The sequence below is a fragment of the Rhinopithecus bieti genome, unplaced genomic scaffold, assembly GCF_001698545.2.
Source record: "Rhinopithecus bieti isolate Rb0 unplaced genomic scaffold, ASM169854v2 scaffold_7212, whole genome shotgun sequence".
Classification (NCBI taxonomy): Eukaryota; Metazoa; Chordata; class Mammalia; order Primates; family Cercopithecidae; genus Rhinopithecus; species Rhinopithecus bieti.
Window position 1 is genome coordinate 1,282,281 of NW_016806198.1, and position 25,708 is coordinate 1,307,988.

The 25,708-nt window shown below is 36.2% G+C and overlaps 1 protein-coding gene across 1 annotated transcript in view; it reads left to right on the top strand.

The window, feature by feature from the left end:
* Positions 1 to 25,708, top strand: part of LOC108531589 (neural cell adhesion molecule 2) — a 599,158-nt gene that overhangs the window by 459,854 nt on the left and 113,596 nt on the right. The window contains 1 exon segment of the mRNA XM_017875104.1: positions 11,772 to 11,945. Within this exon segment, the coding sequence (XP_017730593.1) occupies positions 11,772 to 11,945 (174 nt within the window).

Here is a 25,708-nt window from a genome sequence, read left to right on the forward strand (position 1 = left end):
AAAAAAAAAAAAAAAAAAAAAAAAAAAAAAAAAAAGTTTATATAGCTCAAATGGAAAAAATGTGATTTACAGTCTTCTAAGAGTAAGTAAAGTAATATCATAAAATTATTGTAATACTATGTTTTAACAGACTTAAAAGCTTCTGTAAAGAATTTTATAACCTTTTCAGGTAGAGATTTTATCTATAACTTTAATTTTATATTAAGTTCAGAAAGATATTCATTTTACTGCTATATAGATATATTCTAAATGTTAATGTCATTAATCATAAAGGCCACGAATGGAAATTTTAAGCTAATAATGTCAAATTATTATTTAACTTAGATAACCTGCTATTCTCCAATTCAAATTTTACTGCATTGATAGAGAAGGGAGAAAAGAGATTACATGGAAAGAATTGATGGAAGAAGGCAGGGAGAAAAAAAATCAAGATGAGAGTCAGTTTAGAAATGTGAAGAACCTGTTATACAAGCAAATTAAATTATAAGAAAATGAAGTGTGCTAAGTCTCACCAAAATGCATTGATAATAAATTGAAGAATCAACTGTACTAATAAGAAGCATTCACTACTCAAATTAATTCCAAGCCTTTGGAAATTATGCAACTTTTGTTTAAATTAGTGTATAATTTTATAAATAATTAGATATAGGATCAATATATGTGTATATATATGTATATATAATGTTATTAATATTGATCCAGTGTCGTATATTGCCATTTTATAAATGATGTGTTTTTCGATTAGGTACAACTTAATAAATGACCAGAATTTTTAGGAGGGTGTATTAATACTTGGTATTTAAAACATGTTGATTAGGTTTAAATAATTCCATGAAATTCACAGGTAATGTTTAATGTGCACGCACCTTCATATCTCATGATACTTACTGCAATATTGTTCATTGAAAAATATATTTTACTCCTATCCTTCTAGTGACTCTATTAAATTAGAGCGTTTTCTTCTGTCCAACCATAATAAAATTAAAGTTTTGCATTAAAGCTGAGTTAGAAAATATTGGAAAATTTTTTTGAATATTATTCTGCACTTCTGCTAATATTCCAAACTTTATACAATTCCAGGCTAAGAATTTGTTTTAGAAGAAGGTGGATTCAATTGAAATTGTAATGAAGATCTAAAAATGATTCAGACACTCAGCCTTAGATAGGAAATATACATTTAAACATCAACATTTATAAATACGATTTATTTTATGGGACTGTTCTTTAATACTAATATTTGGTACCAAACTTAATCTGTCCTGCAGCATCCAAACACTGAAACTGTACTGTGATTTTAAATAAGATGTAAGATATATATATATATAAAATATAAATATTTCCAAATATATGAAGCTACCACAGTTCAATATTTCATTGGCTTATTTGCCTTGTAAAAGGTCAAGATTATTTGGCATATGGTATTTTACAGTGTTACAGAATACCTTACTTCCAAAGGGAATAAATTAAGAACCAAAATTTAGTGTGAAATTTTTGTACACATTCAGTGGTAATATAGGAAAAATTTACTCTTTCAGCCGTCAAAAATCTTTTTACTTTTTCCTCCCATTTGTCCTCCCTTCCTTCTTCCTTCCTTATGTTTTCCCTTTTTAACAATTCAGCCCTACGTCGGAACGAGGTAGGCATCTGTGTAGGAGTAGGGTGAAGCACAGAAGCCTGGCATGGGGTGTCAAAGCCTGAGCAGAGTGAATGGAGTGGAAGGCGTGTTGCAGGGGTCCAGTGTTAAGTGTTGCGATCCAGGCAGGGTAAAAAGAGTGCCCACGTGCCAAGACAGAAACAGCAACCCAAAGAGGCTTGTTGGAGGCCATTCACCTAAGTGAAATAATTCAAAAACAGAAATTCAAATACTGCATGTTCTCACTTGTAAGTGGGAGCAAAACAGTGTGTACACACATGGAAAAATAGACACTGGAGACTCCCAAAGGTGGGATGCTGGAAGAGAGATGAAGACTGAAACATTACTTGTTGGGTGCAATGTTCAATATTCTGGTAATGGATACACTAAAAGCCCAAACTTTACTAGTACATAATATGTGATTGTAACAAAACCCCCTAAACCTATACAAATAATATAAAAAATGAAATATTTTTGAAATGGAAATAAGTATATATGTTTGGTTTAAGTCAGCTAACCCTAAGCAAGGACCTTCCATTAAACTCTGACTTCCTATTAATGAGCAAGAGTTGGTGTAGTCTTCTTTTACCTATCTCCTCTGTCTTTAGAAAATTGGGGAAAAAAAGTAATCTTTCTATGTTGTTATAGAAATATGAAATATTCCACATATGTGCTTGATAATTTTGTTTTCTTAACTTTTAATCAAATATTAACTAGAAATGTAGGAGAGACAAATATGTATATATTTTAAGACTTCACCATAAAATTGGTTTTTAAAATATACCTCCTAGGTGTTGATCCTGCTTTCTAGTGGGAAACAGTCTCTGTTTGGATTGAAGTACATATCTTGAATCAAATTAAAATTGTACACCATGTAAGGCTAAATAAATGTTTGACTATACAGTGTTGTTTGTTCCTTATAATTTTCTACTTCCAAAAGATGATTATCTGAAAAGGCATTCTGTATATTTATATGCATGTGTATTATTTCTTTTTTTGAAAAATCCTTACCCTACATTTTAAATATTATTATCAAGTAATTGGTAATATATTATTATCAAGTAATTGATAAGATATTATTATCAAGTACTTGATAAGATATTATTATCAAGTAATTGATAAGATACTATTATCAAGTACTTGATAAGATATAATCAATATATTTCATTTATATATTTTTAAATTTCTTAATTCATTTCATCACTGTTATATTTTTTAACTGTTGAACTTTTTTATATTACAACTTAATCCTAAATATAATAATCCCAACTTTGTTTCATTAATTGATGCACCTTTTTGATAAAGTCACCTTCTCCTGGGCAATTTTATGGGAGGGACTTGGCTATAAGCTGTCATCAGGTAGTATGTCCAGCCCCTGGAGAATGACAACCTCAGCTCTCTAAGAGTTTCTGTGCAGTCATTCCAAGATTTACCTAATAACAGTATTGTGACAACTAAGTGAGTTAATGCATTCAAATAACCAGCACATGGCAAGTACTCAACAAATATTTGGTAGGTATTATTATGGCATAATTATAATTCATATTGGTCACTTTTCTTTTAGATAGAAGTCAGTACCTTGATGCCTCTTTAGTTATTATACATAAATCTAGACATCAAGGACCAAGGCATAGTAAAATGAGATAATGACCTTACTTATTCTGAACATTATACTTCTATTAAATAATGTGAAATTCATTTGACTTTTGTCATTTTTTTCCATGTAGGAGCTCATCCTACCGATTTTTTTACACAAACTGCTATTAAGAGAGGTCTCTGATACTGTGCTTCACAATTCATTTTTATAACCGCAGTTCAGGACTCTATACTTACCCCTATTAAATCTCATCTTGTCAGTTTTGACTCACTTTTTAACCTACTGAAACCCTGTCAAATTCAATATTTTAGCTCTTTTTTTCAGGATTGATTTAAGTCACAAGTACAGTACCGTGAAGCACTCATCTGTATTTTCACCAAAGTCAGGATAAACCTGTGTAAGTCATCCTTGAGAACAGAGATCTGCTTACAGGTTAAACTGGATCAATTGAATAGAATTCTAAAGATAGGAAATTATGGCTGATCTACTGGTCTATGTACCTAGATTTTATCTTAGCCAGACCCATGCTCCATAACACTTGAAAGCATGTTAAAATTAGTTCATTTGGTATCACACTTTCTTCACCTAAATATAATGCCAGGTTTCTTTAACATAATCAGTTTTATGATCTAGCCTGGAAAAGTCTACATCTTGATTTTTTTTTAGATCTCATTAAGCAAACAGTGATATTCAGAAACTATTCACAACATATTCTTGATTTTCTCATTCTCATATTGTTACGAAGAAAAGGAAATCAGGATAACTTGACATTATTTTCAGAGAATCCATGTTTGCATCAATTCCTAATCACTTTTTAATTCATTCACTCAAAAAGTAGTGAATGTCTAGTAGGTGCCAGACATTGTTCTAGATCTTAGGAATCTGAAGATAAATAATGTATGGAATCTGGTCTTTACCCATAAGTTAGAGTTCAAAAGATATAAGGTTGCTGTAGAAATACGAATCAAAGGTTTGGGAGAATAAAAATGAATTCTGATTGGAGTTCTTGGAAAAGGCTTTCAAAAGGTGTCAACTTTTGAATTGAGTCTGAAAGAGGGAGTAGAAACAGGTCCAGAGAAGAAGAAAGGGAAAGACTGAAAGAAACATCAAGGTTACGCTTGTATATAGGCACTATGCTCTGAAAGGAGGGCTACTGTTAATAAGTAAGGCATTTAATGGAAGACTGGAAGGGTATGTTGTGTGAGAAGACCTGTGTTGGTAATGTGAATAGAGAGAGAGAGAGAGAGAGAGAGAGAGAGAGAGAGAGAGAAATTAAGTTATAGATCTTAAAAGCATTCATCATGTTGGCAGGGCAAGGTGGCTTATGCCTGTAATACCAGCACTTTGGGAAGCCGAGGCAGGCGGATCATCTAAGGTCAGGAGTTTGAGACCAGCCTGGTCAACATGTTGAAGCCCCATCTCTACTAAAATACAAAAAAATAAAAAATAGCCGGGCGCGGTGGCTCAAGCCTGTAATCCCAGCACTTTTGGGAGGCCGAGACGGGTGGATCCACGGATGTCAGGAGATCGAGACCATCCTAGCTAACACGGTGAAACCCCCGTCTCTACTAAAAAAAAAATACAAAAAAAAAAAAAACTAGCCGGGCGAGGGGGCGGGCGCCTGTAGTCCCAGCTACTTGGGAGGCTGAGGCAGGAGAATGGCGTAAACCCGGGAGGCGGAGCTTGCAGTGAGCTGAGATCCAGCCACTGCACTCCAGCCTGGGCGACAGAGCGAGACTCCGTCTCAAAAAAAAATAAAATAAAATAAAATAAAAATAAAAAAAATAAAAAATAAAAAATTAGCCGGGTGTGGTCGTGAGTGCCTGTTATTCCAGCTACTCAAGAGGCTTAGGCACGATAATTGCTTGAACCCAGGAGGTGGAGGTGGCAGTGTGAACCGAAATCATGCTGTTGCACTCCAGCCTGGGCGACAAAAGCGAGACTCTTCCTCCTCCTTCTCAAATAATAATAATAATAATAATTCATCATATTTACATTCTGTCTGGTATACAACGAGGGATTCTATGGAGAATATTAGAGGTAAAAATGGGCAAATCAAGATCAGATCTCTGGACTACTTCAGTTTAATCCATGGACTTGTAAGGACAAAAAAATAAAAAAAAAATTTTCAGGGAGATAGTGTATCTACTTTGAAGGATAAATGTAAATATAATTGGTCAAATACTGTGAAAAAAATCTAAATAATAATTTGGATTTGGCAATTGGTAAAAACTAGATGAGTAGTGAAATGAGAAGGAATTTACAGCATTTCAGATGTATTGCAGGTGGGCTCTAATATTATATTAAGCTCACAATTTTTCTTGCTCTGTTCTGGATGCTATAGCAAAATATATTAGACTCTGTAATGTATTAGCAACATAAATATATTGCTCACAGTTCTAGAGGCTGGGAAATTCAAGATCAAGGCACCATCAGATTTGGTTTTTGGTGCACGTCGAATAACCAAATTGTTTTTTATAGATGGTGCCTTCTGTGTGTCCTTACATGGTGAAAGGGGCAAACATACTTCATTCAGCCTCTTTTATGGGGGCACTAATTTTATTCATGAGGGTGGATATCTTATGACTTTGTTACATCCCAAAAGACCCCAACTCTTAATATTATATTCAACATATAAAATTTGGAGGGAAGCCAGCATTCAAACCACAGCATAATCGAAACAAGAAAAATGTATATAAAACCTTATGGAAATAAGGTAGCCACTCAAAACAGAAGTAGATAGAACCTATCTCAGCATAGAAGTCCCTGAGTTGCAAACAATTATGGTGACACTGCATATAACAGTGTTACTGGATCTAGTAAATTCAGTTACTTATGTTCCAATTCTTTTAGTATTTGAGACTTTTACCAGATAGAAATTGATGAGGAAATCAAGCAGAAACTGATTTATTATAAAGAACAAACTGGTTATAAAATCACTGGAAAGGCAGAGAAAAGACCAAAGATAGCCACCAATATTCTACCTTCAAGGTCACAAAATAGCATAAGCGTGGTCCACATGTGAGGTCTGCAATGACTAACTAGAGGTCAGGGAGCCCTGCTGCCAGGTTACCCCTCAGCTGATAATCACAGCCACACCACTCCAGAAACTGGATGAATAGGCTGCTGATTGGGGAGTTTGGATGCTTCCCTCATTCATATCTGCAGAACTTCTTGTCCATGTGCATCTCCTGAAAAAAGTGGGACTGACATTCACACCCCTCCAGCAATTCTAAACTATATACACATGCTTTTCATTCTAGGTTCACTACGTGAAACTTAGGACCATAGCAGCAAGTAAGTCTAGGAAATGAAGATTTTAGCCTGTAATTTCTTATGATGAACAGGAGTATCTTAAATCATAGAATTTGATTCTGTGTTTTAATAGAAAAATATCTAGGATACAGTTTAAAACACCATTCTGAAATAATATTCATGATAGCATTTCCTTTTGAAAGAGGGTTTACAAAAATCAGACTCTTCAGATTTCTGGATCTAAGTTCAGCAACACCACAACCTCACATGTGGAAAAAGAGCACAGTTAGTGTCTATAAACCATGCATGCTAGGAGACCAGATTCTCAGAAATAAAGATGTTGGGGCAGAAATTAGAAATAATCTATTGAAACACAGCAACGAGGAACAAAGGAAGAGTATGTTTCCTGGGAAGAGGGTGGGATTGAAAAAAAAAGAGAGATCTTTATAAGTCACAGTAATAAGACTGAGAAGAAATAATAAAATTCCAAAGAAGAAGAAAAAGGAATAGAAGAGCTATCTGATTAAAAAAAAAAAAAATTGGAGAAGAGAAAAGGAAAAGACATGTCATTCACAGATGGAGGGTTTAGTCTTGGAAAATGAGAAGATAGACTTCCATTATCAGTTAATCAAGAGGTGATAGCTCTCCAAGACATTGGTTACATTGAAGCATTACTCACAGTAGCCAAGATAGCCAAGATATAAAGATGTACAGATCCACTTATATGTGGAATTCTAAAACAGTGGAACTAATAGAAACAAAGAGAAAAATGGTAGTTGCCAGGGGCTGGGGAGTGGGAGAAATGGGAAGGTGTTGGACAAAGATTAAAAAGTTTCAGTTATGCAAGATGAAGAACTTCTGGGAGTTTAATATACACAAGTTCATTCAGTGACACCAGAGATTGTATCCATCTGACTCCTAGGTCATGGCACCAACTCCTTGCCATTACACAGCTCAAAAACTTCTGAGCTGAACATCGGTGTTGTACCTATTACCTACCATTTGACTAAAACATTGATACATGTCAATGGATACAAACGTATGTAATAGAAGGAGGCTAATGATCAGGGAGAGATAGAAAAAGTAACATGACTGACATTTGCTAAGAATTTTAACGTATTCTAGGGTCTAAGTGCTCAACATTACTTGATATTTCCAACAACACTAGCAGCAGTACTATTATCTCTATTCGAGAGGGAAAACTACTGCAATGTGAAAAGATTAAGTGACTTGTCCAGGGCTGTAGTTAACGAAAGTGTCAAGGCCAGGCCTTGAATCCATAGACTCCCAGGACATACATATCCAGTCTCTTAATCCAACAGTTTACCAGCACTATTAGAGGTGAAGAGAAAGGGAAACTAAACAAATAAGTATTTGCACAATTGGTTTTCTATTCATTTATTCATTCATTGAGTGGTGAATGGTATTCAACAATTTTTGGGATATAAGATGCTAGGAAATAGTTTAGAAAAATATGGTAACAATGAAGGGATAACAGTGTGTGAAACTGAGCATCCGATATGAGCCTCAGTTGAAATATTGAGCTGTGTCTGAAAGTCTTTTAGAATAGATCCGTATCTTCGCATAAACCCAGTGCATTAGATAAGCCAGGATCCTGAGCATGAGACCGAAAAGACCGAGACTAATGTTGTAATGAAAATGAAGCTCCTGAATACCATTCCAAGGAAATTGATGTGATCAGAGTGGTTCTTTACAAAGATTGATTTTGCATTTCCATGCCTCATGCATTGATGTTTTTATTGGACATCCAGTAGAAAAGGAAGCCAAGAGCCACTAATGGCATTACAGGAAAAGTCAGAAAGGGCCAGGGCTTGGGAGGTAACAGAGGAAATGGGAAGGAAGAAATAGATACAAGAATTATAAAGCAGGAATTATTAAAATAGTGTTTGACTGATTGTGATGTATATGATAGATAGGAATCAAGACTAAGGCAATTACAGAACAATCCAGAAAGTGAAGAGAAGAATTAGAGATGTTGATTCTAGGCACATCTGACACTATTCACTTAGACATGTTCTGTATCTTTGTATATTATTTTTCATTACTGAAATATTTAATTCATCAAGTATTTCCTGAGAACTTAGTATATTCCAGTATATTCCAGTCACTTTGTTCTATGTTACATGTATCTATCTGTATGCATGTATAAATGGATGTGTGTGAATGTGTGTTTTTAAAATGTTTTCTCTTTCCTCAAGAAACTTAAAATTTAGTAGTCAGTTGACAGTTGGACTTACAAAACCAAAATGTAAAAAATGTTTAGAAAGAGAATGAAAGTCATAAGCATGTTTTTGCTTTAAAAGAAATAATAGAAATAAGAGGTAAGTGGAAAATAATATGAATGAAAGGCTACAGTAAATGTCAGTAGATCTGAAAATGGACTGTATAGTTAGAAGAGACAAGCCACTGGCCCATGTTTTGATGATAGTGGCTTTGTGCTGAAAGAAAAAAAAGTCTCTTCTTTCTCTGCAGGTGCACCATGTCAGAGTGCACAGTTGGTGAATGGTGCAACTTCTACAGTCAGAGTAAAAACAATCATGTTTATACTATATATTCAAAGATGGAAGCCCAAGAGGATAATATCTCCCTCTCATTCCCCAGAATATACTGCCTTCACTTTTGACACATATCCCCAAACTGGAGTGTAATGCCTATGACATCCAATTTAGACCTAATGTACATTAGGGAGTCAGCCTCTCAGCACAGATTGAAGAATTGGCATTTTTAACGGGATCCGTGTGCATTTGTTTGCCTTTCTCCTGTACTTTGGATCAAACTTACAAGTAAATTTTGGATCAAACCTACAGCTGAAAAGACATGCAGATTAACCTGGAGATTAAGGAAACATTAAAATTATTAGAATATTTGAAGGTCTAAAAACATTATTTAGATATCTTAAAATTTGTATTTCCAGATGTGATTTTAATAGTGGTAAGACTTTTGGATGCATCAGAATTCTACACATGTGTTTTTGAACCTTAGAGTTGTAACATAATGTACTTCATAGGCTCTCTAAATAATTTACAGTTACTCATTAGAGTTGAAATACACACTGTGGCATTTCTTTACAGTATCCACATATAAAAGGCCGTAAAGCTGTCCTCCTGGCTTTTGCCCAGTACTATTTATAAGGCATATTTTTATGTGACCTACAGTGACCTTTTTTAACTCTAGCAAATAAAGTACATTTGACTTTTGAATGCCATATGAGATTTTGTTTTATTTTATTTTATTTATTTATTTTTGAAATAGAGTCTCTCTCTGTTGCCCAGGCTGGATTTGCAGTGGTGTGATCTCAGCTCACTGCAACTTCCGCCTCCTGGGTTCAAGTGATTCTCCTGCCTCAGCCTCCCAAGCAGCTGGGATCACAGGCACACTCCACCACGCCCAGCTAATTTTTGTATTTTTGTGAAAAGAGGGTTTCACTATGTTGACCAGGCTGGTCTCAAACTCCTGACCTCAAGTAATCTGCTCACCTCGGCTTCCAAAGTGCTGAGATTACAGGTGTAAGCCATCATGCCCGGCCCCAACTGCAGATTTTTATGTAAATGTTTGATTGATATAAGAATTGAAATTCACATGTACTGCATATTTATCAGTCAAGTTATATATATAAAATTTATAAAGGACAGGAATTTATTTGACTCACAGTTCTGCATTCCTGAGGAGGCTTCAGGAAACTTACAATTATGGTGAAAGGCAAAGGAGAAGCAGACACTTTCTTCACAGGGCAGCAGGAAGAGTGAGTGCCAGCAGGGGAAATGCCAGACCTTTATAAAACCCGGAAATGCCAGACCGTTTATAAAACCCTCAGGTCTCGTGAGACTCATTCATTATCATGAGAGCAGCATGGAGAAACTGCCCCCATGATTCAGTTACCTCCACCTGGTTCCACCCTTAACACATGGGGATTATGGGAATAAAAATTGAAGATGAGGCCTGGCGCGGTGGCTCACACCTGTAATCCCAGCACTTTGGAAGGCCGAGGTGGGTGGATCACGAGGTTAAAAGATCGAGACCATCCTGGCCAACATGGTGAAACCCCATCCCTACTAAAAATAGAAAAATTAGCCTGGCGTGGTGGTGCGCACCTGTAGTCCCAGCTACTCGGGAGGCTGAGGCAGGAGAATGGCGTGAACCTGGGGAGGCTGAGGTTGCAGTGAGCCAAGATTGCGCCACTGCACTCCAGCCTGACCACAGAGCAAGACTCTGTCTCAAAATTAAAAAAAAAAAAATTCAAGGTGAGATTTGTGTGGGGACACAGCCAAATCATATGATATACATATATATTTGTATGTTATATATATATATATATATATTCCCTCTCTGAAAAAAATTATATTTGTATTTTTTCCTGAGTTTAAGATTATTTCAGATGTGATAGAAATAAAAAAGGAAGAGGTTCATAGAGAAATTAACGTTAATGTGTCTCTAAATCTTGATGTTTCTGGAGTAGAGGTTTCAACTGTATCCTCATTGGAATTTTTTTCTTCTAATTCTGCCTGCTCTGCCTTTGAGATAATTCTTCCAAAATAATTTGTTATATTACACACTAAATTAAATGTCCACCTAAGATACCTTATGGAACTTGAAATAATGTAAGTAGTGGATAGATTAAAATAAAACAAGAAGGATTTTATAGCTATTTTGAAAATATGGGAATAGGATTTTAATATCTCAACTAAAGGTTTAATTTAATTGGATAATATATAAATGAAATTAGACCTAATAGTTTACAGTCTTATTTAGTTCATAATACTGACATTTTTCTTGAAACTTAACTCTTACCTACAATTTAATAATGTAATTGTGGTGAATGCAAAGAAAATACATTTTGTATTTTCACAAGGTACCATTCATTATTTATGGTGATGGTTGAATAACTGATTTGTGTATTCTAACATTTTAACTACCCTCCTTATCTCTCTTATTTTTTTCTTTTAAACATACACAAGATCATTTTCCTGGACCTCAATAAAATGTTTATATTGTATAGAAAATGCAGAAGTAACATATTCCCTCAATAATTGAAGTGTGATTTTCATTTTACTGTCTATTTTCTGTGGTAATAAAAATTGACTCAGGCATACTTTCTTGTAATTTCAAAAGAACATTCAGGTGTTTACAGAAGTTCTGTAACTCAAACATATTAAGTGATACAGGTAGCAATTTTCCTTCAGTCCTAGTTCTCATAACACCATAAGCCTTAATAATGGCCATTCCCATTCCCTTGGTTATGTGTTCTTTCTATTCGTTTGTCCATAGATGTGCCATCCAGTCCCTATGGAGTGAAGATCATAGAGCTGTCACAGACCACAGCCAAGGTTTCTTTCAACAAACCGGACTCCCATGGAGGTGTGCCTATTCATCACTATCAGGTGGATGTCAAAGAAGTAGCGTCAGAAATCTGGAAAATTGTACGCTCCCATGGAGTTCAAAGTGAGTCAGCAATTTCAAAATGTGTTGATTACTTCAAGCTGATCTTCAGTATACCTGTATGATTAGCTTTTTCGATTTCCTCCAACATTTTCTTTTAATAAAGTGGTGTTGGGAAGATATTTCCTGTGCCCCATTCTTCTTGATAATAACTCTAATACAGAGTGAATAGTTTCCATCTTCAGCAAAAATGAAAGAGCTTAGTAGAATCAGCAGAGTTCAATTCTGGAGGAAAAGTCACTTTAAAATGTTCGTTGGTGGAAAGGCAATTGCTCACGTACTAGATATGATGGCTGGATTTTATGAAATGTATGCTCATGTTTCATTTATTAATATTGCTCTCAAAAATAGGTGTGAAAATGATACTGCAAAATGTAGGTGCTTTCTATACTTATGAAGCCATCTATAAAAGTCTGTGGAATTTTATATATTGTTTACTTTTGTATTTTATATTTTCACTTTTATATTTCTATTAAAAATTAAAATAATTCACAGAGCTTCTTTTCCCTTACGTAAAATTTCATCATCTTATGAAAATGTAGTTTGTTTTCTCATTAGGAAGAGACAAAACTAAAGCAGGAAATAATAAGAAATTACCACTTTTCGCCTCTGTTTTTTAAGACACAGAACCATATTGAGTGTTCCAAAAGAGTAGCATAAAATAGTGAGGAAATTAATGCTCCATAGGTCTGTTCTATGAGGATCCTACCTTGACCCTAACACATATGGTGTGAGGGTTCAGTAAAAAGCAAGAGCCTTCCTGAGAAGGCAAGAGGGAACCAATTCTAGTGAACATAGAGAGAAAGCAAATGAAATCATCCTGGTATCCTCTGTGTTGACCCCGCTTTATCAGTTTTCACTGAGAGTAACTATGGGTTTTTGATAGAAGTATCAGAAACATTAATCAGTCATCTGTCATGTACCATACACTTCAAATAATGTCCTCAAGCTGATGAACTCATATTATTTTAATTATGAAATATTTGGATTATATTATCTGTGTGCATTGTGTGGTTTAGGAGAGAAGATATAAAGACAGTGCCACCAAAACAATGAGTGAGACAAAGGACTATAGTTTTTTAAAAAATATATTAACCTGGATGCAGGAATATTGTGCTACTTTAAATTTTGTTTTGTTTTATTTTATTAAAAGAGAGAAAAAGGAGGGTGGTAGGTGAAAAACAGAAAGAAAAAATTCATTATTTCTTAAACTACATAAAACTCAGTGTGCTCAAGCGCAAATGTGCAGAAAATTAATATTAAGTCTGAATATTATAGAAATTGAATATAGCACAAAAGTGCTACCCCACTCTATCCCTGCCAAACCCAGGAAAAGGTTAATAGGCTCCCTCCAGACTTCTTGCAAAGGTGCAGCACCATGGAGAATTTATAGTGCCCTTGGTATGGCCAAGTTGATCAAGGTAAAAATCCTGACATTGTGTCTCATGTATCCATCTGTTACAGGCAGATCGCTATGTTTATAAAACTGAAATATAATAACAGAGCACATTTGTTACTTTACAATGAGAAATAACTGTCACAGAAATTAGAACATTCAGAGTCTATATAAGTACATACTTTATCTGTTGGTACATTATGAAGATATGAAATGAGAGTCAGAAACTTGTTTGGTGAGTCTAGAATCTGAACTAGGGAAGTTGCGTGAATAGAATGTTTAATGGCCTCAGACTGGGACAGTTTAAAGCTTGCCAATGAGAATAAAATACTCAAAAGTCTTGTGGCTAGGGATTTCTCGTTTTGATTTGAGGAAAATGACTGCCTTAATACTTTTTTACTGTTTCCATTGTTGATTCATCTTGCATAGGTATGTGAATGAGTACCTTAAAATCAAGTTACAGTTGACCCGGTGCGCGGTGACTCACGCCTGTAATCCTAGCACTTTTGGGAGGCCGAGGCGGGCGGATCACAAGGTCAGGAGATTGAGACTATCCTGGCTAACACGGTGAAACCCCATCTCTACTGAAAATAGAAAAATTAACCAGGCGTGGTGGCGGCGCCTGTAGTCCCTGCTACTCAGGAGGCTGAGGCAACAGAATGGCATGAACCCGGGAGGCGGAGCTTGCAGTGAACCGAGATCACGCCACTGCACTCCAGCCTGAGGGACAGAGCAAGACTCCGTCTCAAAAAAAAAAAAAAAAAAAATCAGGTTACAATTGTAATCAAACCATTGTATGATTTCAACTCAGTGTAGTATAAACATGAATTTTAAGTTTGACTGCTAATGTAAGCCCTTCTTTTTGATTCTCCCTTTCAGTTATTAAATAATATATTTGGCAGACACTGTAGATATATTATCATCTTCAAGTATTAGAAAAAAACAGTTCATTATTGGTGGTATAGTGGTGAGCCTAGCTGCCTTCCAGAAAAAACAGTTCAGCCATGCAATTTAAAACTTATAATAATGTTTAATTTTGCCTTCACATTGTCTCTAATCTCCATGAAAGACAGACCTCAACCTGGGGAGCTTAATGGTAACAAGAATTACATCATGTCTTGGGAAGGTGAAAGAGATCAAATAGCTCTTATGTTTCTGGTGCTATAGAACTCATTGGGCTGTTGCTGTCACCTGCCTTCTGTGGGACGGCATCTAAGTACCTGCCCCTTGCAGATGTGTGACTGGAGTGAAAGCACACTAGAAGACTTTTTTGAGATAGAATATTCTTCATGGGGTGCTGCTTAGCTTGAGCTCTTTAAACACTTCCTCACCCTTTACTTCAGCAGGATTTCGTGTAAGTGTGAATGTTACCCACTAACGTTATGCAATATCCACTTGACCAAGAGAAATGTTCCACATTTCTCACTTAGCTAAGATGTAAGAAACTGCATTATTTGCAGCTGATCTCTTTCTCCAGTTTTCTTCTTCCTCATTTTAAAGAGACATAGTAGATGAATCCTGTGGATAAACCGAAGTCCAAATTGAGATGCAAATATCAAATCTCTCATCTCTTGTGCCAAAAAATTCATAGGTTCTGTTCACCTCTTGGACTTACCTTCACTTACTGGGAGGGACCATCACTGCACTTTCTTCTGGGAGGAAGACTTACTAGTTTCTTCAGTGGATTTTTTTCTCCCCCTAGTTTTCTTCTTACATTGCGGGGAGTGGGAAGGACAGGGGCCGTGGGAGTTGACTCTCAAGGCTGGGGTTGCAAACCCAGTTTAACATCTTCTTCTTTAACTCTGCAGGAGGTGCCTGACCTCTTCTCAAATGTTTACTATCTGATGTATTTTTTCTTCTCTCTATGAATTGTCTCAGTTGAAAATGCCAGCACTACAGAAACATGCCTGCTCAATTTCCATACACTTTCTTATGACTGTGCTGCTGCTATTCTTTCTACTTGAGATTAAGAGTACCTATGTGATGGAATTTATTTATTGCTGCATTTACACTTTATATCTCAAATGATGATGTGATCTCATTTTATATATAAAATCATGTTTTGGGGAAAACCAAGTTTTTAAGGATTTCTTAGTGTAGACTCCATATTTGTATAGCAGGCATGAATGTAAATATGTAATTATAAGAGCACCATAAATGCAATGAGTACCCAGGGAAAGAAGCTGAGAAATTCCATTGGGACCACTCCTAACATTGTAAGATATGTGTGTCTGGCACTTATTCTTTCTTTAGCAAAGAGGTGTGTTATTTTGTAATGATATAGTAAGGATAGTCATCACAATAACATGAATTTTGCTGATATGTGATGTTAATAAGCATAGTTATATTTACTGTAAATTGACAGCAATGATTTGATTATTGAAACGTGTAACATAGTTTTGACTTAAACGTTCTACTTTAATCAAACATATATTTGTTGTGTTTCTGTGATTTCAGTAAGTCACTATGTCCTTTAAAGTAATATTTCAGCCTTACTCACATTTTCCCATCTGACTGACTTAGGTCCTTTTAACACTTCCCAGAAGTATTGTTTTACCCTGAACCACCTACAACATGCTTTCATAATCAGTCCTTGAAAGTGTTCTCACAGTAAAATTCCCTCTTCCTCCAGAATGACTGACTGCCAAGTGACACTGGATTTCAGATGTTAGATTGTATATAGTACATATTTTAATATATAACATATTTTATAGTACTCTTCTTACATTATAACTGAAGTATTTTTTCTCTTAGTTTATAAGCTCCATGAGTGGACCTCGTATGCCTTGTTTATGGCATTATTTCAAGTACCAAAAGCATATTAGGGTAGAAGGAATATGGAAATTTGGTGGAGGTAGGAGAATGGAAAGGATTATTTCATAGCACCTCTGACTGGGTCTTAAGTGAATCCATTATACATCCCCTTCCAATAAATATGTGTCTACAAAAGCAACTCTGGGTTCAAACAATTCTCGTGCCTCAGCATCCCTAGTAACTGAGATTACAGGCATGTACCACCACACCTGGCTGTTTTTTAATTTTTATTATTTTTAGTAGAAATGTGGTTTTGCCATGTTGCCCAGGCTGGTTTCAATCTCCTGAGCTCACACAATCTACCTGCCTCCTCCTCCCAAAGTGCTGGGATTAAAGGAGTGAGCCACCACGCCTGACCAGAAGCAACTTTTACATGGAAACGAAGGTTCAAAATGTTTATGAGAGATTAACACACTTTTGAAAAGAGTGAAGATGAAGGAGAATTCAGCAAATGGAGTGAGCTCAGGCTCCAGTGGCATGCCGGGAGTTGTTGTTGTTGTTGTTGTTTTTAAGTTACACAACTCTCTACACTGCATATAACATTACCTTGATCAAGAAACCAGAATACTTTACTATAATTCTTCCACTGGGGCATGGCAGAAATTCCACACATTTCTTCCAACCTCTATTGTGTTGACCAATATCAGACTCACCAGATCGATCATGTGAGCAATTTATACTATGTGTGCAATTCAATGGTTATGAATTTTCTAAGAAGTATTTATCCAATCCCCCACCAAAACTCTGTGTGTGTGTGTGTGTGTGTGTGTGTGTGTGTGTTTCTAGCACACCCTTTTATTTCATTCCAAGGATATTAAGAGTCGTGGTATATGCAGGGATCCCCACTTCATCTCCCCATTCTGAATCTTTTTTTAACCCACTGAGGCCATTCAAAACCAATCTTCTATATCAGAGACCCACGCAAAAGCTCTGAGAATCTGAGTACCAGAAAACTGCCACAGTTTATAGAAAAAACAATTATATGGCTGCTCCTCTAGCTCCTGGTCTTTCCACACACTTCATTTTTGATGTTTCAGAGTTTGCTTTCCTTTTCTGTGAGATAATCAGTGGATTTGAAAAGATTTTTGAAAATGATATGCGTAATTTCTAGGTGTACTTAGAAGGCTTGTTTTTCTGGCTATCTAGGAGAACATATTGTTGAAAATCAGAATACATATTTAAAGCACACATATATATATTTGAATACTAAGGAAAAGTTTGTTCGTGCCTTTGTTTTATAAAGTATAGGATGTGTTAATCATATATCTTAAAGTTTAAGAGATCTATATAAGCACAATTATACTTATTCTCTTTGAAGCATTTGTTAGAAGATAGATTTAGGTTTATCTCTGAAAATGCAGGTACATATGGTCTCAACATTTCAGCTATCTTTTCCCTCTGAGCAGCTTTATTTATTCCAATTTATGTGAGTTTAATGTTTAGTTACTTTTCCTTGGTAGTAAATATATACAATTTTTAATATACTTATTGATGTGTCTACTTCTAACTGCTGATGTCACCACCCAGAAATAATTGTCAGTTCTTGGTGGACTGCAATGCTATTTAAGATGAAAATTGTAGCATAAATACGGTCCTGTTAGTAGATTCCAATCTTAAATAAATCATTAACAAATTGTTATTAATTTCACTTTCTCACTGTGTACCTGGTCCTGGGTTTAAGGTACAATGGAAGCCAGGCCTATTATTATATTATTTTTCAAGGTTTAGCTGAAGATGTACTAATTATCCCAACCAATTATGTGACATGAAACTAATTTTCAAACTGTAAGGAATTGTGAACCAATCAAATATCAACAACTCGAACTATAGAGATATAGAATGTGAGTCAGTGTGACTCTTCATTTTGAGTGAGAAACATGTATCACAACTGTAGCAAGACTTTTTGGTTGGGGAAGCTACAGGATGTATTCATTGCCAAATCATATAATATTTTATGGGTTTCATACACCTCACTGGCCACTTAATGAAGAGAAAATAGTAGTCTTACAAACAGCTACTCTTTTTTTTTTTCAGTTTTCTTAATAAAATGACAATATCAATATTTTAAAATGTTAGACCTGGCATGGTGGCTCACGCTTGGGATACCAGCATTTTGGGAGGCTGCAGAGGAAGGACTGTTTAAAGCCGGGAGTTCAGGGTCTGGGCAACAAAGCAACACCCCGTCTCTCTAAAAAATGGTTTTTCTGTTACTTGGGTGTAAAGGAATGGACCAGTCATCTCAGCTACTCAGGAGGCTAGGTCGGAAGAATCACTTGAGCCCAAGACCTTAAGGCTTCAGAGAACTAGAACTGTGCCGCTGAACTCCAACCTGGGCAATACAAGAACATACTGTCTCTAAAAATATATAAAAATCAGTACTTTTTTTTTTCTTTTTTTGATACAGAGTCTTGCTGTGTCTCCCTAGGCTGGAGTGCAGTGGTGTGATCTCGGCTCACTGCAACCCCCGCCTCCTTGGTTCAAGCAATTCTCCTGCCTCAGCCTCCCGTGTAGCTGGGATTACAGGTGTGCCCCACCACACCCTGCTAATTTTTGTATTTTTAGTAGAGGTGGGGTTTCACCATGTTGGCCAGGCTGGTCTCCATTTCCCGACCTCAGGTGATCCAATCGCCTCAGCCTCCCTCAGCCTCCCAATATGTTGGGATTACAGGCGTGAACCCCTGCGCCCGGCCTTCAGGTTTTAATTTTAGCAAAAGCTTTTATTTTAATAAAATCTGGAGGTAAAATATTTACAGTAGAGAAAGGTATTTTCAGTTTGGTAGAAAAGTAGGGCTTTATTGTTTTTCTTTTTTTTTTTTTTCAGACGGAGTCTCGCGTCTGTCGCCCAGGCTGGCAGTGCTGGTGGCGTGATCTCGGCTCACTGCAAGCTCCGCCTCCCGGGTTCCCGCCCATTTCTCTGTCTCACCTCCCGAGTAGCTGGGACTACAGGCTCCCACCACCATGCCTGGCTAGTTTTTTTGTATTTTCAGTAGAGACGGAGTTTCACCGTGTTAGCCAGGATGGTCTCGATTTCCTGACCTCGTGATCCACCAGTCTCGGCCTCCCAAAGTGCTGGGATTACAGGCTTGAGCCACAACACCCAGCCTGTTTTCTATATGTATTTTTCTGATGGGGTTTTGAAATACAGATTTTGATTTATAAACGATATGCCTGTTCTTGATAGGGCAGAAAACTGATCTTGAATAAAGGCCTGAGTTAAAATATGGTAAAGTTTAGTAGAGCAAGTACTGAAATCTTAGGTGCAAATATGCAAAGTACTAGCAATGAATATAGCCAGCTTTCAAAAAGCAAATTATTCCTATTTCTTTAAATGACAAATGTTGAAATGTTTTTAAAATACCTATGGTAGACATTGTCAAAGAAAACTACTCTTGCATCCTAATAAACAGCTGGGAATGTATAAAATGTATTCATTTATTCAAGTATAGAACACGTGTATGTTCATTCATATACTGAGTCATTGGTTTCATTAGTGAGAAATAAGAGGAGGCTAATGAAACTTCCCAAATCTCTTAAAACAGAGGAACTGACTCATGGAATATGTGTAACTCCTACTAGCCTAGTTGTGCAGTCATAAAGTTCTGTGTTAGGGGTAAAGTTATGGTAGAATTTATCTTAGTGTATTTGGCTCAACATAATTTAGTTCACTGCTGATGTAGAGATTCATGCTTACGTATTTCTAACAGCTTGACATTTTAAAAAAAGTATCATTAAAATAAATTTTTACCTAAAAATAATTTGATTTTTATAGATGAGTTCAAAGATAGTACCAAAAGTATGCAGACACCCTTCACCCAGCCTCCCCTAATGATAACATACCATGGTACGTTTATCAAAATTAATGAATTATAATGGGTACATTAGTAGTAAATAAACTACAGAGTTTCTTATGAAATGTCATTTTTAACAGTCTTCCTCTATAGCAGTTATCTCCTATTGAAAATAGACTGGGCACAGCGGCTCATGCCTGTAAACCCAGCACTTAGGGAGGCAAAAGTGGGCAGACTGCTTGAGTTCAGGAGTTTAGGACCAACCTCGGCAACGTGGCAAAACTTCATATTGACAAAATGTACAAAAATTAGCTGGGTATGGTGGCATGCACCTGTGGTTCCAGCTACTCTGGAGGCTGAGATGGGAGGTCACTTGAACCCAGGAGGCGGAGGTTGCAGTGAGCTGAGATTGCAGCACTACACCTGAGCCTGGGAAACAGAGGGAGACCCTACATCAAAACAAAACAAAAACAAACAAAAAACAAAACAAAACAAAACAAAAAAGCAGGGAGAAGGAGAGAAAAAAAATAGATTAATAAGAATGCAAACATAAAAATAATCATATAATTTTTACCTGTTAAAGATTTCAGAAATTCTATTCAACAAGTAAAACCTACCTGTACTTACCAAGCTTAGTAAACATTTTAGATGAATTTTACTTTTCTGTTTGTTTAAGAAAATTTTTAGGTAGAAATATAAGTCAAGTTAACAAATTCATTTGATTGACTCATTGAAATGACTCAAATTAGCAGGATTTCAAATAAAAATTAATGAAAATCTTCATAACTCTCTAGTCCTCCAAATCAAAATTTTCAAACATGCTTTTCTCTCTCGCTCATCATACTTCACTCTCAATTTGTAGATTTTTAAATTCTGAAAGTGTTTCTGCTTCAACAGTAGTTAATATTTACATCACCTGCAGGTAAACTTTAATGTAGTTTTCATGAGAAACCCACACATGTTTCATGTCTACATAACTAAAAGGCAGTTATTATTTTATGAAGCATGGAATACCAAAAACAAAAACAATACCTTTTAAGTGACATCCTAGTGGATCTCCATTTGTCATGAGATCTCAAGCATTCCAGTTCTGGCACAAAGTGATTACTCATACCATCACTTCAAAATGATGATTATCTTCCTTTAGTTGTATTGAACAAAATATACATTTAAAAAAATCTAATTACTAAATATTCTCCAACAAATATATACTTAGTATATACTATTAGTGATGCATGCTTTCAAATATTTGGACTATATCAGTGAATGAAACAAAAAATCATTTGCCCTTAAGGAGCTTACATTCTATCAGATGGATTCAGGTAATTTTTATGCCCTATTTCATAGGTTTAAAAGAGAAATGGGGAAAAGGGAAAAAGAGAGGGATTGAAAATATTAAGAAGGTTGGGAGACTTTAGCAATTTTAAGTAAGGTAGTGAGGGTAGGTTTTATTGGCAAAGTGATTTTTCAGCAGAGACTGGGACAGATGAACATGGTATCCTGGAGGAAAGCCTCCCAGGAAGAGTAAGCTGCTAACAAAAGTGCCCTTAGGTTGGAGTGGGCTTGTTTGATTAAGGAACAAAGAGGTCAGCATGGTTGCACTAAAGAGAAAAAACCAGATGGCCTAAGGAGATGCAATCGGAAAGGTACGAGGTTAGGCAAAACGGTGCTTTATGTAATGAATATGACCTGGCAGCACCGACTTCACCTGAGGGATTGTTAGAAGGGCAGACTCTTGTATCCTTTCTCAAATCTGTGAAATCCGGACTTCATTTTAACAAGATAACCAGATATTTACATACACGTTAAAGTTCCAGAAGCACTGATATAACACTTTGTAAGATCGCACAGGACTTCAGGTCTTTTTCTGGTTTTTAGAGGGGATCCATTGGGGAGTTTTGTGCAGAGTATAATGACCTGAAATATTCTAGGATCACTCTAGCTACTGTCCTGAGAGAAGAGTGCAATAAGGCAGAACAGTTCAGAGGCAATGGTGGTCTTCTGAATGAAAGATGCACAGCACTCAAACCAGGCAGTTGAGGAGGGATGGGAAGAAGTGGTCAAATTCTAGATGTATTTTAAAGGTAGTGTCCAGAGAATTTCCTTAGAAGGGTAGGAGCATGGAGGATAGGACATAAGGTGGAAATAAATGAAATAAACAAGTTAGGCTGGACGCGGTGGCTCACACCTGTAATCCCAACACTTTGGGAGGCCGAGGCGGGTGGATCACAAGGTCAGGAGATCGAGACCATCTTGACTCACATGGTGAAACCCCGTCTCTACTAAAAATAAAAAAATTAGACTGGCGTGGTGGCGGGCGCCTATAGTCCCAGCTACTCGGGAGGCTGAGGCAAGAGAATGGCAGGAATCCGGGAGGCGGAGCTTGCAGTGAGCTGAGATCGCGCCACTGCACTCCAGCCTGAGTGACAGAGTGAGATTCCGTCTTAAAAAAAAAAGAAAAAAGAAAAAAGAAATACATAAATTGAAGCTGATTCTGACATTTTAGACCTAAAATCTCAACTAAAAGTTGCCAAGATGGGAAAAACTAAGTGCATCTTTTTGGTGAGTGGAAATCAGCCTTGTGAATTAAGACTTAAAGTGATGTTTTTAATCCAATAGAAATACCATGAAGGCGGTAGAAGATGGCTAAAGAGAGGTCTAGACTGTAGGTACAAATTTAAAAGTCACTTGCATTTGGATGTTTAAAGTCAGGATATTGTGAAATCAACAGGAATAAATGCAGAGAGGGAATAGAAAAGGCCCATAGACTGAGTCATCGTCTGTTTTACTTACATATTAGTATATATTTTCTTAAAGGTGTTTGCTGTATAATAATGAGTTGTCTAAAGTGTGACTTTTCTAAATGTATGGGGAATTTTCTACATTGTGTTATGGTGCTACTCAAAATAATAAAAGAAATGATTGATAAGAGTCTATGTTACTTGAAATAATTTTTAGGAGGCGATGTACCTCAAAAGATATCCCACATAACATGATCCTTTATCTTTCTCCTCCCTCGCCCCTCCCACAAACACTGGATTACTTTAACTATACAAAAAATTTCCTAATTTCTATTGTGGACATTTAGTGATATACATTTTTCTCTACATGCTGCTGTAAATGTGTCCCAGAGATTTTGGTATGTTGTGTCTTTGTTCTCAATATGCAGCCATAAAAAAGGATGAGTTCATGTCCTTTGCAGGGATATGGATGAAGCTGGAAACCATCATTCTCAGCAAACTATCACAAGGACAGAAAACCAAACACTGCAAGTTCTCACTCATAAATGGGAGTTGAACAATGAGAACACATGGACACAGGGCGGGGAACATCACACACTGGGGCCTGTAGGGGGGTGGAAGCCTGGGGGAGGGATAACATTAGAAGAAATACCTAATGTAAATGATGAGTTGGTGGGTGCAGCAAACCAACATGGTACATATATACCTATGCAACAAACCTGCACATTGTGCACATGTACCCCAGAAATTAAAGTATAATAATTTTTTTTCTTTCTTCTTCTCTTCCCTATTGTCCTTGCTTTCTGCGTTGTGGAAAAATATATTACTGTGTACTTTTATGCATAATAGCAGACTTCTTTTATAAGCAATGAGTGAAGGATTCATTTGGTCCAATGACATGAATCAAAGACAGTTACTGCATGTTTTAAATGCTGTAGCATACCAGATCTGAAGCTTCTTTGGATAACAGTTCTGATGGGATGGGTCTAAATTTATCTTTTTAAGTACTCAATAAGAGATAGCCCTTTTCCATTATATTACAGGCGGTTGTTCTCTAGAAGGACCTATAGATTTCTCAGAGGCTCAAGGTCGTTGTAAAATAATTTCCAGTTATGCTTCAAGGTTTCATCCTGCAATGTTTCTTTGAAACTAGGTCATTTACAATTACCTGGGTGTAACTAGATTTTTCTCTATCATGCTACTCAATTTCACTGTTACAGAAAAACTTTAAGATAATCAGTATTTGTACCGATTATCAAAGGGAATGCTTCCAGTTTTTGCCCATTCAATGTGATATTGGCTGTGGGTTTGTCATAAATCGCTCTTATTCTTTTGAGACGTGTTCCATCACTACCTAGTATATTTAGAGTTTTTAACATGAAGAGATGTTGAACTTTTTAAAGGCCTTTCTGCATCTATTGAGATTATTGTAGTTTTTGTCAATAGTTCTGCTTATGTGACAGATTACATTTATTGATTTGTGTATGTTGAACCAGGCTTGCATCCCAGAGATGGAGCCAACTTGATCATGGTGGGTAAGTTTCTTGATGTGTTGCTGGATTCGATTTGCCAGTATTTTATTGAGGATTATTTTTGCATCGATGTTCATCAGGGATATTGCCCTAAAGCTTTCTTTTTCTGTTGTATCTCTGCTAGGTTTTGGTATCAGGATGATGCTGGCTTCATAAAATGAGTTAGTGTGGAGTCCTTCCATTTCAATTGTTTGGAACAGTTTCAGGAAAAAATGGTACCAGCTCCTCTTTGTAATTCTGGTAGAATTCGGCTGTGAATCCATCTGGTCCTAGGCTTTTTTTATTTTTTGGTTGGTAGGCTATTAATTATTGCCTCAATATCAGAACTTGTTATTGGTCTATTCAGGGATTTGACATCTTCCTGGTTTAGTCATGGGAGAGTGAATTGATCCATTTCTAATAGATTTTCTAGTTTCTTTTCGTAGAGGTGTTTATAGTATTGTCTGATGGTAATTTGAATTTCTGTGGGATCAGTAGTGATATTCCCTTTATTTTTTATTGTGTCTACTTGATTCTTCTCGTTTTTCTTTTTTATTAGACTAGTTAGTGGTCTATCTACTTTGTTAAGTTTTCAAAAAACCAGCCCCTAGATTCATTGATTTTTTGGAGTGTTTTTGGTGTCTCTATCTCCTTCAGTTCTTCTCTGATCTTGGTTATTTCTTGTCTTCTGCTAGCTTTTGGGTTAGTTTGCTCTTGCTTCTCTAGCTCTTTTAAGCATGATGTTAGGGTGTCGATTTGAAGTCTTTCTAGCTTTCTGATGTGGACATTTAGTGATGTAAATTTCCCTTTTAACACTGCTTTAGCTGCGTCCAAGAGATTCTGGTACTTCATCTCTTTATTCTCATTGGTTTCAAGTAACTTTTTAATTTCTGTCTTAATTTCATTATTTACCCAGCAGTTGTTCAGGAGCAGATTATTCAATGTCCATGTAATTGCGTGGTTTTGAGTGAGTGTCTTAATCCTGATTTCTAACTTGGTTGCACTGTGGTCTGAGAGACTGTTATGATTTCAGTTCTTTTGCATTTGCTAGATTGTTTTACTTCCAATTACATGGTTGATTTTAGAGTAAATGCCATTTGGCACTGAGAAGAATGTATATTATGATGATTTGGGGTGAAGAGTTCTGTAGATGTCTATTAGTTTCACTTCACCCAGAGCCAAGTTCAAGTCCTGAATATCTTTGTTGATTTTCTGTCTCGTTGATGTGTCTAATATTGTCAGTGGGGTGTTAAAGTATCCCACTATTATTGTATGGGAATTTAACTCTCTTTGTAGGTCTCTAAGAACTTGCTTTATGAATCTGGGTGCTCCTGTATTGGGTGCATATATATTTAGCATAGTTAGCTCTTCTTGTTGAATTGATCCCTTTACCATTATGTAATGCCCTTCTTTGTCTTTTTTGATCTTTGTTGGTTTAAAGTGTGTTTCATCAAAGACTAGGATTGCAACCCCTGCTTTTTTTTTTTTTTTTTTTTTTTTTTTTTTCCTTTTGTTT